We start from the raw sequence: 16,615 nt of genomic DNA, 5'->3' as shown, positions 1-16,615 counted from the left end.
GTAGGAGGAGCCTGCTGGCCCCCACCGCCAACTTCTGAAATGGTTCATTGACAGATTCCTCTAAAGGGGTGTGGCCTTCCATCAAGCTCAGTCCTGATTACCGACAGTAGTTGCCATAGAAACGTTAACTCAGAGCGGCTCGGACCAATCACTGTTGTCTGGCTCAAACGTGGCGGCGTGGAATGGAATCGTCTCTCTGACACGGGCGGCGGGGGCGGGCGTTAAGGACCCCACCTGTCAATCACCTGCAAAGAATGATCTTTGGTAAAGCTGATCATTTCCTGTGTTTTGGTTGTTTCATCAGACGTTGACCACGTTTTCCACATGTTAGTTTCACGTCTGCACGTGTATGTTCTAGAAGTACCTGGAAACTGGCATTTGATGAAAAGAGCCACACCCCTTTTCTTCTAACTATCTTTAGGCAAAGAACTTAAAGCGCCCCCCTGTGGTGGATTTGGTTCTGCGGGGTAAGAACCGTAGGTTCTGCCCAGAGGTCCAAAGGTGTCTCCAGAAGAGCAACTGAACAAACATCTCACTCTGCTGTCTTCAGATTTTTATTGACAGACCCACCAGCAGGTACAAACGGTACAGATGCCTTCCTGATGTCCGCCGCGCTCCCACGGCGCACGCTTCAGGTCAACGTGGTCACATGACATCTACAAAAAGGTCGCTGGGGTTTCCCATGGCCAAGCGAAAGGACTGTCGTAGGATCTCCGGCTGCATAGGTGGACTTCTGTCACCATGGACACCATGAAGGGGGGGCAACGGTTGCTGGAGGCTGTTTTCACAGGGGGCAGTTGGTGTCAGATGTGTGCAGCTACCGTCCTGTTTGCTGTGTTGGAGTTGGTCTGCCCCCTCTCCCCCGTCCTCCCTCTGGCCGTCACTGGCGTTGGACTGGCTGCTGCGACTCTCTGTGGGGTCAGTCAGAAGGTAAAGTCATGGCTGGAGGCGGCACCGGCGTGGTCCCAAGTTCATGGGCCTCACCATTGCAGGGCTGGCCCCCCACTCCTCTCCCACAGTCCAGCAGTGCGTGGAGGGGGGGAGGGATGCCGTAGGGGTGAGGAACAGAGTTTTGGTACGGTAAAGATGGTAGCCTACAGTCAGTGTGCCCTCCTCCGCTGGAGGCGTCTTCGTGGTCAAGCAGAGACATGCTGGCCAGATCTGAGGACAACATCAGCAGAGCCAATCAAACACTAAAGAGTCAGTGATGTCATCAGTGACCTGAATGAAGAAACGTCCCAAAAGATGCCCCAATGTGTGAAACCACAATGCAGTCTTTGTTCTGGAAGACTTTCCCTTCTAAAGATGCTTTAATATAACAGAACTACCTCTAGATGCATGCACATGTCAACCGCCAAGCACAGAAAGCTGCTGACGCTATGACGACGCTATGACGACGATGCTATGATGATGCTATGATGACGACGCTATGATGATGCTATGACGACGACGCTATGACGACGCTATGACGACGACGCTATGATGACGACGCTATGATGATGCTATGACGACGACGCTATGACGACGCTATGACGACGACGCTATGATGACGACGCTATGATGATGCTGTGACGACGACGCTATGACGACGCTATGACGACGACGCTATGACGACGACGCTATGACGACGCTATGATGACGTTATGATGATGCTATGACGACGACGCTATGACGACGACGCTATGACGACGACGCTATGACGACGACGCTATGACGACGCTATGATGACGTTATGATGATGCTATGATGACGACGCTATGACGACGCTATGATGATGCTATGACGACGACGCTATGACGACGCTATGACGACGACGCTATGATGACGACGCTATGACGACGACGCTATGACGACGACGCTATGATGACGACGCTATGACGACGACGCTATGACGACGACGCTATGAAGAACGCTATGATGACGACGCTATGATGACGACGCTATGATGACGACGCTATGACGACGACGCTATGATGACGACGCTATGACGATGACGCTATGATCACGACACTATGATGACGACGCTATGACGACGACGCTATGACGACGACGCTATGACGACGACGCTATGACGACGACGCTATGACGACGACGCTATGACGACGACGCTATGAAGAACGCTATGATGACGACGCTATGATGACGACGCTATGACGACGACACTATGATGACGACGCTATGATGACGACGCTATGACGATGACGCTATGATCACGACACTATGATGACGACGCTATGACGACGACGACGCTATGACGACGACGCTATGATGATGCTATGACGACGACGCTATGATGATGCTATGATGACGACGCTATGATGATGCTATGATGACGATAATATGACGACGCTATGATGATGCTATGACGACGACGCTATGACGACGCTATGATGATGCTATGACGACAACGCTATGACGACGCTATGATGATGCTATGACGACGACGCTATGACGACGCTATGATGATGCTATGACGACGACACTATGACGACGACGCTATGACGACGACGCTATGATGACGACGCTACGATGATGCTGTGACGACGACGCTATGACGATGCTATGACGACGACGCTATGATGACGACGCTATGACGACTTTATGATGATGCTATGATGACGACGCTATGACGACGCTATGATGATGCTATGACGACGACGCTATGACGACGACGCTATGAGGATGACGCTATGATGATGCAATGATGACGATGCTATGATGACGATGCTATGATGATGCTATGATGACGACGCTATGATGACGACGCTATGACGACGCTATTATGACGCTATGATGACGACGCTATGATGACGACGCTATGACGACGACGCTATGACGACGACGCTATGACGACGACGCTATGACGACGCTATGACGACGACGCTATGAGGACGACGCTATGACGACGTTATGATGACGACGCTATGACGACGCTATGACGTCGACGCTATGATGATGCAATGATGACGATGCTATGATGACGACGCTATGACGACGCTATGATGATGCTATGATGACGACGCTATGATGACGACGCTATGACGACGCTATGATGATGCTATGATGACGACGCTATGATGACGACGCTATGATGACGACGCTATGACGACGCTATGACGACGACGCTATGAGGACGACGCTATGACGACGTTATGATGACGACGCTATGACGACGCTATGACGTCGACGCTATGATGATGCAATGATGACGATGCTATGATGACGACGCTATGACGACGCTATGATGATGCTATGATGACGACGCTATGACGACGCTATGATGATGCTATGATGACGACGCTATGATGACGACGCTATGATGACGACGCTATGACGACGCTATGATGACGCTATGATGACGACGCTATGATGATGCTATGATGACGACGCTATGATGATGCTATGACGACGACGCTATGACGACGATGCTATGACGACGCCATGACGACGACGCTATGACGTCGCTATGACGACCCTATAAATGATCTGTGTGGTTCTACTTCGTCAACAAAGCCCTTGGAAGGGGAACCTGGAGAACCTGTTCTCACCAGCACACAAGTCTCCAAACACGTAGTAGCACTGCTCCGAAAAGGTGACTTTGCTGACAGTATGCCGGATGAATCCGGCCTTCAGTAGGTTGCTGGCGTACTTCCGGGCTTCTCTGCGGTCATTCAGGCCTTCCACATTGCAATGGACCCAGTCCACCACATCTGAACCTGCACAGACAGAAGATGAGTGGACCGGGAAGGTTGTGGGTTGGATTATGTGACCTTTAAACTCTGTTGAATTCTTGGAATCTCATCTCACCAATGAAGGCGTTGGGGATTGTGACCTTTAGCCACATCCGGTCTCTGACCTCCAGGCCAGACTCAGGACTGGCCATCGCCTTGACAACCACCATCATGTCACTGTGGATGTTCAGCTGGTTCTCCTCATGGACCCCTAAAGGGCAGAACAAATAAACAAAGAAAGAAGGGGGGGCATGCGAACACTGACTAGCTGATGGGTGAGGGCGTACCATAATGTGGGGGGAGGCTCCCAGTCATGGCGGCAGTATGAGAGACCCAAGCAGCAGGGTCAATGGGGCGCACCGGCTCACCTGCAGTCATTTGGAATTGGAACGGGGGGATAAAGTCAGGGATTTAAACTAGTTGTAATGGAATTACTTCATCAAAGTTTCAGACTGGTGGTGTTAGCACGCACTCCTTGGCAGGGTAAAGCAGCTGCGGGGACTTGGGTCCCAACACTTGGCCACAGTCAGCGTCACCGGCCTACGAAGACAGACAGACAGAAGACCAGGTCCAGACTCAGAACCAGGTCAGGAGACAACGGCAGAATGCGGTAAAGACAGCTGTCTGACCCCGGCTGATGGACGATCTCCCTCAGAAGTCGAACCGCATCGTCGTTACTCATGTTCTCAAAGTTGATGTCATTCACCTGAAAGCACGCTACTGTTAGCATCACGCCACACCGGGACAACAGAGCAGAAGAATGTAACCTTTAAACGTGACGTTCTCTGGATTACCGTAACTCTTCTGCCGTTTTAACCAAATTCCAGCGAAACAGAGAAAGGAAACCCATTTTTCTCCACTGGAACTACGTTAATTGCGTAAACGGTCAAAGAGGCGTGGAATTTCAAAAAGAGTGTTATGCTGTCATCGACAGACTCAACCTGTAGGCTCCTCCCCCTTGTAGGCTCCTCCCACTTTACTGTTTGTCCACAGTGACTGACCGATGTTCCAGGATTTCCGTGTTCCTGTCACAGCAGATGCTCCTCCGTACCGACTTTGGTTTCAATGCTTCTCCTGAATCTTCCATTTGGAGGGAATTTTCTCGTCCCCTTCAGCTTGTTCAGCTCAGGGTTCCACCAAAACCCCCCAAACCCGACTCCTCTGGGTCACTTAGAGGTTTTAGCAGGGTCAGGTTCTCCGCTCTGTCATTGTTCTCAGTGGTTAAACATTCTTATGTGAAGCTCTAAGTGGTTCCGGGTTAACTGAGCGTCTGCTGTGACGGTACCGGACTAAGAACCGGGAAGCACCTGCAGCAGCATGTCTCCAGGTTCCACACGTCCGTCGGCTGCCACCGCCCCCCCCTTCATGATGGAGCCGATGTAAATCCCTCCGTCTCCTCTGTCGTTACTTTGGCCCACGATGCTGATTCCCAGGAAGTTGTACTTCTCTGACACACAGGAGGACGGGGGGGACAGGTCATCATGGAACTACTGTAACCCACACCAGGATCCGGTCTTGGACCCAGAACTTTCCCAGGTCCATACTCACCCATGTGAAGCGTGACGGTGACGATGTTGAGTGACATGGTGGAGTCGGTGACGCTGCTGAAAGATGCAGACTGAGAACAGAAGCAGAGAGATGCAGAGGTCCGTCAGAGAACCAGAACCAGAACCTCAGATGATCCATCTGTCGGATCTACCAGTCACTGTAGGAGGAACTGTGGAAACATCCGACAGGCTCCTCCCAGAACAGCACAGAAAATCTCAATAAGCAGCAGCTACCGGTCGACACCGACCAAGCAGCTTCGCTGACCCACAGCCTGAACAGAAAGGGGCGGGGCCTCAGTGCTAAAGCTTTCAGATGAAGCGGATGACTTAAGGAACCTGGCTCAAGTCGAGTCCCAGTCTGAGGTGCTGTGTGTGCACATGTGTGTGCGTGTGCACGTGTGTGTGCACGTGTGAGTGCACATGTGTGTGTGCACGTGTGTGTGTGCACATACCTTCTCCATCCGTGGTGTTTGATGGCGCCGCCGATGACGCCTGATGAGTCGTGGTGAGGAGCCGCTTCGCTCTGTCGACCGACTGAACCTGTATGACATCACAGTGCGGTTACTTGGCAACCAAGTGTGAGTCAGCAGGAAGACAGACCATCATCACAGCTCCAGGCGTTCTTATGGATCCAGACAACACAATCATGAAAACGGGATCAAAACCGGAACGTCAACAAAATGAAGATAAGAAATTATTTCAGTAAAAGATGGAGGGAAAAAAATTCAAATTTATGCCGAAAATCCGAAACCTGCTTTATGAAAGGTCATGTGGGAAAGAAGAAACAGGAAAAAAACGTAGAAGCAGCGTCCAAACAAGCAAGAAGGAAACGTCTTAACCCTGGAGAACCGAGAACCAGGACTTCCTAGGATCTGAAAGTTCATTTGTTTGTTTGTTTGTTTGTTTGTTTGTTTGTTTCAGCAGCCAAAAGATTAGAAAATAAGAAAATACACAAAATACATTTTTTGAAAAAATAAGATGAATAAACGCAGCAGCAAGTTTGACCCAGTGGGTTCTCCAGGGTTAAGCAAATAGTCCAAACTCACAGAACCAACGGAACCCGTCCCAGTCGGCAGAACTTCCTGAGAAAAGGAAGTGATGCTCAGAAGAAACAGAGCAGACCCGGCAGTCATGTGACCTGCAGCCCCCAATCAGAGCCGAGGAGGGAAAGGTGCATGAAAAGGCTTACTGGGGCAGAAGAACCAGCACCTGGGGCGGGCTGCTGGTTCTATGGGGTCACATGACACATGCAGCTCCAACAAAGGTTGCCGTGGCAACTGCCTCTGCTTGTGCACGAGTGTGTGGTTCAGTGGGGTTCTACTATTCTGAGGTCCCAAAGTTTTCTATGCTGGGATAGAAAAGAACTAGAATGTTTGAACCCTGAAGCTTGTGGTTCTGTTAGAACAGATGGTTCTGAAGGAGAACGTAGGTTCTGATGCAGGACCAACAGAAGAGAAGAACTGCATGCTGGGAAGGGGAGATGTTTTCCTCAGGTTCTTTTTTGATGATCTCATTCTTTTTATAAATCCTCCAAAAACTCATAATAACAAAAGTTATTAACTGTTGAAATGTTTTTCGGTTTATTTACGACTTTATGATGGTTTGGGTCGATTGGATTTGATTGACAGCTTGCCTCAGACGGATCGATCTGGTTGGATTAATCAGGTCATCTTTACACCTCTAGCAAAGATCCCAAGACCCCCCCAGAACGATGAGCCCCCTCTTCTTCACTGACCTTTCTCTGGAGTCTTCCTCAGACGAGCACAAGCTGCTGCTCTCCGGCTCACTGCTTTGTCGGTTTGAGCCGCCGCCTCTACCTGCCGGTCCTGCTTCCAACAGTCCTGGGGGGTGGGGGTCATGATTGTTTGGAGAACCACCTGCATGGAGGATTCAACAACAGGGAGATGTGAGGTTCTCCGGGAAGGAACCGTCCACCTGAGCTCTGGTGTTCAGTTCTCTCTCTCCCTGTGTGAGCATACCTCGGACGCCCTCACCGCTCCGTTGCAGCTCCCCCAGTGGCCGAACAGCAGAATGACACTCTGACAGCAGCAGGTCATCATGGCCGACCGCTGCCGCACTGCAACATGACAGGCAGTCGTCAAGACTCAAACCCGGTCATGGACAGGCGAGTCACGCAGGGACTTACTGGAAAGACGGAGGCCTGGAGTCTCCGATCCCACCCGTCCGCTCTATGGGGGGAGGGGGAAGGCTGGAGGGCGTGGCCACCGACTGGATGTCAGAGCCCCTAAAATCTAAACAGCTGTCAGCTGACACCACCTGGGAGGAGGAGAACACTTGAAGCAGGAAGCAGCTGAGTGCATGTGAGTGTGTGTGCATGTGAGTGTGTGCATGTGTGTGTGTGCATGTGAGTGTGAGTGTGTGCGTGTGAGTGTGTGCATGTGTGTGTGTGCATGTGAGTGTGTGCATGTGTGTGTGTGCATGTGTGTGTGTGCATGTGAGTGTGTGCATGTGCATGTGAGTGTGTGCATGTGTGTGTGTGCATGTGAGTGTGTGCATGTGAATGTGTGCGTGTGAGTGTGTGAATGTGCGTGTGAGTGTGTGCATGTGTGTGTGTGCATGTGAGTGTGTGTGTGCATGTGAGTGTGTGCATGTGTGTGTGTGTGCATGTGAGTATGTGCATGTGCGTGTGAGTGTGTGCATGTGTGTGTGTGCATGTGTGTGTGTGCATGTGAGTGTGTGCATGTGTGCATGTGAGTGTGTGCATGTGAGTGTGTGCATCTGTGTGTGGGTGTGTGTGCATGTGAGCGTGTGCATGTGTGTGTGTGCATGTGAGTGTGTGCATGTGAGCGTGTGCATGTGTGTGTATGCATGTGAGTGTGTGCATGTGTGCATGTGAGTGTGTGCATGTGAATGTGTGTGCATGTGAGCGTGTGCATGTGTGTGCGTGCATGTGAGTGTGTGCATGTGAGTGTTTGCATGTGTACATGTGAGTGTGTGCATGTGAGTGTTTGCATGTGTACATGTGAGTGTGTGCATGTGAGTGTGTGCATCTGTGTGTGGGTGTGTGCATGTGAGTGAGTGCATGTATGTGTGTGTGTGCATGTGAGTGTTTGCATGTATGTGTGTGTGTGTGAGTGTGTGCATGTATGTGTGTGTGTGTGAGTGTGTGCATGTGAGTGTGTGCATGTAAGTGTGTGCATGTGAGTGTGTGTTCATGTGAGTGTGTGCATGTGTGCACGTGTGTGTGTGTGTGCATGTGAGTGTGTGCATGTGAGCGTGTGCATGTGTGTGTGTGCATGTGTGTGTGTGCATGTGAGTGTGTGCATGTGTGTGTGTGCATGTGAGTGGGTGCATGTGTGTGTGTGTGTGCATGCGAGTGTGTGCATGTGTGTGTGTGCATGTGAGCGTGTGCATGTGAGTGTGTGCATGTGTGCATGTGAGTGTGTGCATGTGTGTGTGTGTGCATGTGAGTGTGTGCAGGTGTGTGTGTGTGCATGTGAGTGTGTGCATCTGTGTGTGCATGTGAGTGTTTGCATGTATGTGTGTGCATGTGAGTGTGTGTGTGTGTGTGTGTGTGCATGTGAGCGTGTGCATGTGTGTGTGTGTGTGCATGTGAGTGTGTGCATGTGTGTGTGTGCATGTGAGCGTGTGCATGTGTGTGTGTGTGCATGTGAGTGTTTGCATGTATGTGTGTGCATGTGAGTGGGTGCATGTGTGTGTGTGCATGTGAGTGTGTGAATGTGTGTGTGTGCATGTGAGTGGGTGTGTGTGCATGTGAGCGTGTGCATGTGTGTGTGTGCATGTGGGTGTGTGCATGTGTGTGTGTGCATGTGAGCGTGTGCATGTGTGTGTGCATGTAAGTGTTTGCATGTATGTGTGTGCATGTGAGTGGGTGCATGTGTGTGTGTGTTCATGTGAGCGTGTGCATGTGCATGTGAGTGTGTGCATGTGAGTGTGTGCATGTGAGTGGGTGTGTGTGTGTGTGCATGTGAGCGTGTGCATGTGTGTGTGTGCATGTGAGCGTGTGCATGTGTGTTTGCATGTGAGTGTGTGCATGTGTGTGTGTGCATGTGAGCGTGTGCATGTGTGTGTGCATGTAAGTGTTTGCATGTATGTGTGTGCATGTGAGTGGGTGCATGTGTGTGTGTGTGCATGTGAGCGTGTGCATGTTTGTGTGTGCATGTGAATGTGTGCGTGTGAGTGTGTGAATGTGCGTGTGAGTGTGTGCATGTGTGTGTGTGCATGTGAGTGTGTGTGTGCATGTGAGTGTGTGCATGTGTGTGTGTGTGCATGTGAGTATGTGCATGTGCGTGTGAGTGTGTGCATGTGTGTGTGTGCATGTGTGTGTGTGCATGTGAGTGTGTGCATGTGTGCATGTGAGTGTGTGCATGTGAGTGTGTGCATCTGTGTGTGGGTGTGTGTGCATGTGAGCGTGTGCATGTGTGTGTGTGCATGTGAGTGTGTGCATGTGAGCGTGTGCATGTGTGTGTATGCATGTGAGTGTGTGCATGTGTGCATGTGAGTGTGTGCATGTGAATGTGTGTGCATGTGAGCGTGTGCATGTGTGTGCGTGCATGTGAGTGTGTGCATGTGAGTGTTTGCATGTGTACATGTGAGTGTGTGCATGTGAGTGTTTGCATGTGTACATGTGAGTGTGTGCATGTGAGTGTGTGCATCTGTGTGTGGGTGTGTGCATGTGAGTGAGTGCATGTATGTGTGTGTGTGCATGTGAGTGTTTGCATGTATGTGTGTGTGTGTGAGTGTGTGCATGTATGTGTGTGTGTGTGAGTGTGTGCATGTGAGTGTGTGCATGTAAGTGTGTGCATGTGAGTGTGTGTTCATGTGAGTGTGTGCATGTGTGCACGTGTGTGTGTGTGTGCATGTGAGTGTGTGCATGTGAGCGTGTGCATGTGTGTGTGTGCATGTGTGTGTGTGCATGTGAGTGTGTGCATGTGTGTGTGTGCATGTGAGTGGGTGCATGTGTGTGTGTGTGTGCATGCGAGTGTGTGCATGTGTGTGTGTGCATGTGAGCGTGTGCATGTGAGTGTGTGCATGTGTGCATGTGAGTGTGTGCATGTGTGTGTGTGTGCATGTGAGTGTGTGCAGGTGTGTGTGTGTGCATGTGAGTGTGTGCATCTGTGTGTGCATGTGAGTGTTTGCATGTATGTGTGTGCATGTGAGTGTGTGTGTGTGTGTGTGTGCATGTGAGCGTGTGCATGTGTGTGTGTGTGTGCATGTGAGTGTGTGCATGTGTGTGTGTGCATGTGAGCGTGTGCATGTGTGTGTGTGTGCATGTGAGTGTTTGCATGTATGTGTGTGCATGTGAGTGGGTGCATGTGTGTGTGTGCATGTGAGTGTGTGAATGTGTGTGTGTGCATGTGAGTGGGTGTGTGTGCATGTGAGCGTGTGCATGTGTGTGTGTGCATGTGGGTGTGTGCATGTGTGTGTGTGCATGTGAGCGTGTGCATGTGTGTGTGCATGTAAGTGTTTGCATGTATGTGTGTGCATGTGAGTGGGTGCATGTGTGTGTGTGTTCATGTGAGCGTGTGCATGTGCATGTGAGTGTGTGCATGTGAGTGTGTGCATGTGTGCATGTGAGTGGGTGTGTGTGTGTGTGCATGTGAGCGTGTGCATGTGAGCGTGTGCATGTGTGTTTGCATGTGAGTGTGTGCATGTGTGTGTGTGCATGTGAGCGTGTGCATGTGTGTGTGCATGTAAGTGTTTGCATGTATGTGTGTGCATGTGAGTGGGTGCATGTGTGTGTGTGTGCATGTGAGCGTGTGCATGTTTGTGTGTGCATGTGAGTGTGTGCATGTGTGCATGTGAGCGTGTGCATGTGTGTGTGTGTGTGCATGTGAGTGTTTGCGTGTATGTGTGTGTGTGTGACTGTGTGCATGTGAGTGTGTGCATGTGAGTGTGTGCATGTGTGTGTGCATGTGAGCGTGTGCATGTGAGTGTGTGCATGTGTGCATGTGAGTGTGTGCATGTGTGTGTGTGTGCATGTGAGTGTGTGCAGGTGTGTGTGTGTGCATGTGAGTGTGTGCATCTGTGTGTGTGAGTGCATGTGAGTGTTTGCATGTATGTGTGTGTGCATGTGAGTGTTTGCATGTATGTGTGTGCATGTGAGTGGGTGCATGTGTGTGTGTGCATGTGAGTGTGTGCATGTGTGTGTGTGCATGTGAGTGGGTGTGTGTGTGTGTGTGCATGTGAGCGTGTGCATGTGTGTGTGTGCATGTGGGTGTGTGCATGTGTGTGTGCATGTGAGCGTGTGCATGTGTGTGTGCATGTAAGTGTTTGCATGTATGTGTGTGCATGTGAGTGGGTGCATGTGTGTGTGTGTGCATGTGAGCGTGTGCATGTGAGTGTGTGCATGTGAGTGTGTGCATGTGTGCATGTGAGTGGGTGTGTGTGTGTGTGCATGTGAGCGTGTGCATGTGTGTGTGTGCATGTGAGCGTGTGCATGTGTGTGTTTGCATGTGAGTGTGTGCATGTGTGTGTGTGCATGTGAGCGTGTGCATGTGTGTGTGCATGTAAGTGTTTGCATGTATGTGTGTGCATGTGAGTGGGTGCATGTGTGTGTGTGTGCATGTGAGCGTGTGCATGTTTGTGTGTGCATGTGAGTGTGTGCATGTGTGCATGTGAGCGTGTGCATCTGTGTGTGTGTGTGTGCATGTGAGTGTTTGCGTGTATGTGTGTGTGTGTGACTGTGTGCATGTGAGTGTGTGCATGTGAGTGTGTGCATGTAAGTGTGTGCATGTGAGTGTTTGCATGTGTACATGTGAGTGTGTGCATGTGTGCATGTGAGCGTGTGCATCTGTGTGTGTGTGTGTGCATGTGAGTGTTTGCGTGTATGTGTGTGTGTGTGACTGTGTGCATGTGAGTGTGTGCATGTGAGCGTGTGCATGTGAGCGTGTGCATGTGTGTGTATGCATGTGAGTGTGTGCATGTGTGCATGCTAGTGTGTGCATGTGAATGTGTGTGCATGTGAGCGTGTGCATGTGTGTGCGTGCATGTGAGTGTGTGCATGTGAGTGTTTGCATGTGTACATGTGAGTGTGTGCATGTGAGTGTGTGCATCTGTGTGTGGGTGTGTGCATGTGAGTGAGTGCATGTATGTGTGTGTGTGCATGTGAGTGTTTGCATGTATGTGTGTGTGTGTGAGTGTGTGCATGTATGTGTGTGTGTGTGAGTGTGTGCATGTGAGTGTGTGCATGTAAGTGTGTGCATGTGAGTGTGTGTTCATGTGAGTGTGTGCATGTGTGCACGTGTGTGTGTGTGTGCATGTGAGTGTGTGCATGTGAGCGTGTGCATGTGTGTGTGTGCATGTGTGTGTGTGCATGTGAGTGTGTGCATGTGTGTGTGTGCATGTGAGTGGGTGCATGTGTGTGTGTGTGTGCATGCGAGTGTGTGCATGTGTGTGTGTGCATGTGAGCGTGTGCATGTGAGTGTGTGCATGTGTGCATGTGAGTGTGTGCATGTGTGTGTGTGTGCATGTGAGTGTGTGCAGGTGTGTGTGTGTGCATGTGAGTGTGTGCATCTGTGTGTGTGTGTGCATGTGAGTGTTTGCATGTATGTGTGTGCATGTGAGTGTGTGTGTGTGTGTGTGTGTGCATGTGAGCGTGTGCATGTGTGTGTGTGTGTGTGCATGTGAGTGTGTTCATGTGTGTGTGTGCATGTGAGCGTGTGCATGTGTGTGTGTGTGCATGTGAGTGTTTGCATGTATGTGTGTGCATGTGAGTGGGTGCATGTGTGTGTGTGCATGTGAGTGTGTGAATGTGTGTGTGTGCATGTGAGTGGGTGTGGGTGTGTGTGCATGTGAGCGTGTGCATGTGTGTGTGTGCATGTGGGTGTGTGCATGTGTGTGTGTGCATGTGAGCGTGTGCATGTGTGTGTGCACGTAAGTGTTTGCATGTATGTGTGTGCATGTGAGTGGGTGCATGTGTGTGTGTGTTCATGTGAGCGTGTGCATGTGCATGTGAGTGTGTGCATGTGTGCATGTGAGTGGGTGTGTGTGTGTGTGCATGTGAGCGTGTGCATGTGTGTGTGTGCATGTGAGCGTGTGCATGTGTGTTTGCATGTGAGTGTGTGCATGTGTGTGTGTGCATGTGAGCGTGTGCATGTGTGTGTGCATGTAAGTGTTTGCATGTATGTGTGTGCATGTGAGTGGGTGCATGTGTGTGTGTGTGCATGTGAGCGTGTGCATGTTTGTGTGTGCATGTGAGTGTGTGCATGTGTGCATGTGAGCGTGTGCATCTGTGTGTGTGTGTGTGTGCATGTGAGTGTTTGCGTGTATGTGTGTGTGTGTGACTGTGTGCATGTGAGTGTGTGCATGTGAGTGTGTGCATGTGTGTGTGCATGTGAGCGTGTGCATGTGAGTGTGTGCATGTGTGCATGTGAGTGTGTGCATGTGTGTGTGTGTGCATGTGAGTGTGTGCAGGTGTGTGTGTGTGCATGTGAGTGTTTGCGTGTATGTGTGTGTGTGTGAGCGTGTGCATGTGTGTGTGTGCATGTGGGTGTGTGCATGTGTGTGTGCATGTGAGCGTGTGCATGTGTGTGTGCATGTAAGTGTTTGCATGTATGTGTGTGCATGTGAGTGGGTGCATGTGTGTGTGTGTGCATGTGAGCGTGTGCATGTGAGTGTGTGCATGTGAGTGTGTGCATGTGTGCATGTGAGTGGGTGTATGTGTGTGTGCATGTGAGCGTGTGCATGTGTGTGTGTGCATGTGAGCGTGTGCATGTGTGTGTTTGCATGTGAGTGTGTGCATGTGTGTGTGTGCATGTGAGCGTGTGCATGTGTGTGTGCATGTAAGTGTTTGCATGTATGTGTGTGCATGTGAGTGGGTGCATGTGTGTGTGTGTGCATGTGAGCGTGTGCATGTGAGTGTGTGCATGTGAGCGTGTGCATCTGTGTGTGTGTTTGTGCATGTGAGTGTTTGCGTGTATGTGTGTGTGTGTGACTGTGTGCATGTGAGTGTGTGCATGTGAGTGTGTGCATGTAAGTGTGTGCATGTGAGTGTGTGCATGTGTGTGTGTGCATGTGAGTGGGTGCATGTGTGTGTGTGTGCATGTGAGTGTGTGCATGTGTGTGTGTGCATGTGAGCGTGTGCATGTGAGTGTGTGCATGTGAGTGTGTGCATGTGAGCGTGTGCATCTGTGTGTGTGTGTGTGCATGTGAGTGTTTGCGTATATGTGTGTGTGTGTGAGTGTGTGCATGTATGTGTGTGTGTGCATGTGAGTGTGTGCATGTGAGTGTGTGCATGTAAGTGTGTGCATGTGAGTGTGTGCATGTGAGTGTGTGCATGTGAGTGTGTGCATGTATGTGTGTGTGTGTGTGTGTGCATGTAGGGGTGTGCATGTAAGTGTGTGCATGTGTGTGTTCATGTGGGTGTGTGCATGTGAGTGTGTGCATGTGAGTGTGTGCAAGTTTTTGTTTGTGTGCGTGCATGTGTGCATGTTAATGTCCATGTATGCGTGTGTGTGTGAGTGTGCATGTGCATGTTTATGTCCATGTATGCGTGTGTGTCTAACCCAGCACACAACCCGTCCGTTCACACAGGGCAGGTGAGCGTCATCGTCGGCGATCTCCTCCTTGACGACTCTGAAACAGAGGACCGTCATCACGAGCTGCAGTGGGATGGTGTGCAGCACAGACGTGGAGCGGTCAACCACTGAGCAAAGGTTTGATTCTTGAAGACATAAGTGGGAGTCTCCTTTAAGTCCCGCTCCCATCATCTTCTCATCTGTTTCCATGATGATGATGTCGTTTTTAGCCTCAATCTAGACTCAGAAATTCACCTCGGAGTTGTGGGTGGAACTGTTGGCACAAGCAACCCCGCCCCCCCTTCCTATCCCCATGCTGAGTGCTCGGAGCAGGGAGCTTGTGGCTCCGCCCAGCGTGTTTTCACAACAATCTGAATCAAGAAAATTCAGAAATGCAGTTTTGATCTGAATTTTCGCCTCAGCCAATCAGCTTTCACCGATCCTCACAGGAGATTTTAATGCCACGTGTCCTTTTGAACACAACCCTGTGTTTTATCCGGGCTGGGGTCGGGCACAGGGGCATCCAGCCATGGGCCCCCCTGGGGTTACATACAGCGGGGCAGAAAAGTATTCAACCAGCGGTCGGTCCAGTTCCCCCACTGAAAAAGATGAGAGGCCATGTCCATCAGAGGTAGCCCTCCGTCATGACAGGTCTCTGGATGAGCCCCCCCCCGGGAGGGATACATGTCCATCATCAACGGTAAACCTACTTCAGCTAAAGATGGATACCTGGACCTGCTCCTGTCCACTGACTGTAAATGCCAACTGGACTGAGTGACGTCCCCCATTGAACTTTATGGAACCCCCATCGCCAGGTTGGGGCCAGACGTCATCAGTGAGCAGTGATTGGCCTGAGTCGGTCTGAGTCCTCGTTTCTATGGCAACCACTATCACCCATCAGGAGTGACCTGCTTGGAAGGCCCCGCCCCTTCAACTAAAAGGCTCAGAAGAATCTGCCAATCAAACATTTTGAAAGTGGGAGGTGGGGTGCCAGCGAGCTCCACCCACTTTCACTGAGGGAATCTGATTGGTCAGTCTAACCTTGAACAGCAGAAGATGTCAAATAAAGATTCTTCTGACCAATAGAAGGATTGACAATCAGCTGATTGTTTCTCTACAGGAACGCCAGGGGCGGGGCCACTCAGTCCAGTTCTCACATACAGTCACTGCTTCTGTTCCCAACCCAAACAAACTCTCGCGCTTGTGCCCTCCTGGCCACACTGTTTTCTCGTGACGTCACCAAGGTCTATCAATCATCAATCAATGACGCAAATGGCCTGGAACCCGCCCTAAAGAGGGATGCTGCGGTCACGTGACTCACCCAAAGTCGTCGTCCACGGACTTGAAGTAGAACTTGGAGTTCGGTTTGTTCAGCGCGTGCTTAAAGTCGGCCAGAGTGACGCTGTGCGCGGGCACGCCGATCCGGATCAGGTAGGGGGTGTCCTGATCCTCCAGGTGATAGATGACCCGGGTCTCCTGCGCCATGACGGCCTGCGCACGTGAGTGCACGTGACCAAGCACCTGTCCTCTGCTGCCGAGGTGCGGTCCGGTTGGGTCCAGATGCTGTTGTTGTGATGCGCGGTCTTTTGCGCATGCGGCCAAGATGCTCACTGAAAACACCAGCTTCCGCCGGGCTTCTTCAAAATAAAAGCCTTGACCTTTTCAACGCTGTCATCATTGTAGTCCAAAGAGACAGACTTAGAGAGGGGTGGAGTCTGAGAAGACAGGAGAACCAGAGGAAGCTGTGAGCTGCTCCTCTTCCTCACACCACAACTTCTTTGGATGATGGTATCCTCCCACTTCCAGAACCTCCTTCTCCCCTTTCTTTTGTGCTGTT

At 50.9% G+C, this 16,615-nt stretch overlaps 1 protein-coding gene across 1 annotated transcript; it reads right to left on the bottom strand.

Moving 5' to 3' along the window:
- Positions 1–541: 541 nt before the first annotated feature.
- On the bottom strand, positions 542–16,395 carry dvl3b (dishevelled segment polarity protein 3b). Its single transcript, XM_078929837.1, has 15 exons — positions 16,100–16,395; positions 14,767–14,836; positions 7,425–7,555; positions 7,258–7,355; positions 7,014–7,155; positions 5,731–5,818; positions 5,280–5,349; positions 5,039–5,178; positions 4,361–4,437; positions 4,204–4,271; positions 4,019–4,099; positions 3,808–3,942; positions 3,549–3,716; positions 985–1,161; positions 542–911 (listed from the first exon to the last, which is right to left on the bottom strand). Exons 1-15 carry the CDS (start codon positions 16,261–16,263, stop codon positions 646–648), a joined length of 1,875 nt encoding a protein of 624 aa, XP_078785963.1. The 5' UTR covers positions 16,264–16,395; the 3' UTR covers positions 542–645.
- Positions 16,396–16,615: the final 220 nt, after the last annotated feature.

This window comes from Oryzias latipes, chromosome 13 (genome assembly GCF_053564925.1).
Source record: "Oryzias latipes strain Hd-rR chromosome 13, Olatipes_Hd-rR_3.1".
Classification (NCBI taxonomy): domain Eukaryota; kingdom Metazoa; phylum Chordata; class Actinopteri; order Beloniformes; family Adrianichthyidae; genus Oryzias; species Oryzias latipes.
Note: the sequence above shows the minus strand (reverse complement) of the source record. Positions and strands in the feature narration are given on the sequence as shown.

Coding starts and splice junctions, on each gene's coding strand:
- dvl3b (XM_078929837.1), bottom strand. CDS start 16,263: ATGGCGCAGGAGACCCGGGTCATCTATCACCTGGAGGATCAGGACACC. Junction 1,162..3,548: donor GTTTGGAGACTTGTGTGCTG/GTGAGAACAGGT, acceptor TGTTGTCCTCAG/ATCTGGCCAGCATGTCTCTG. Junction 912..984: donor GGGGGGCCAGCCCTGCAATG/GTGAGGCCCATG, acceptor CTGACCCCACAG/AGAGTCGCAGCAGCCAGTCC.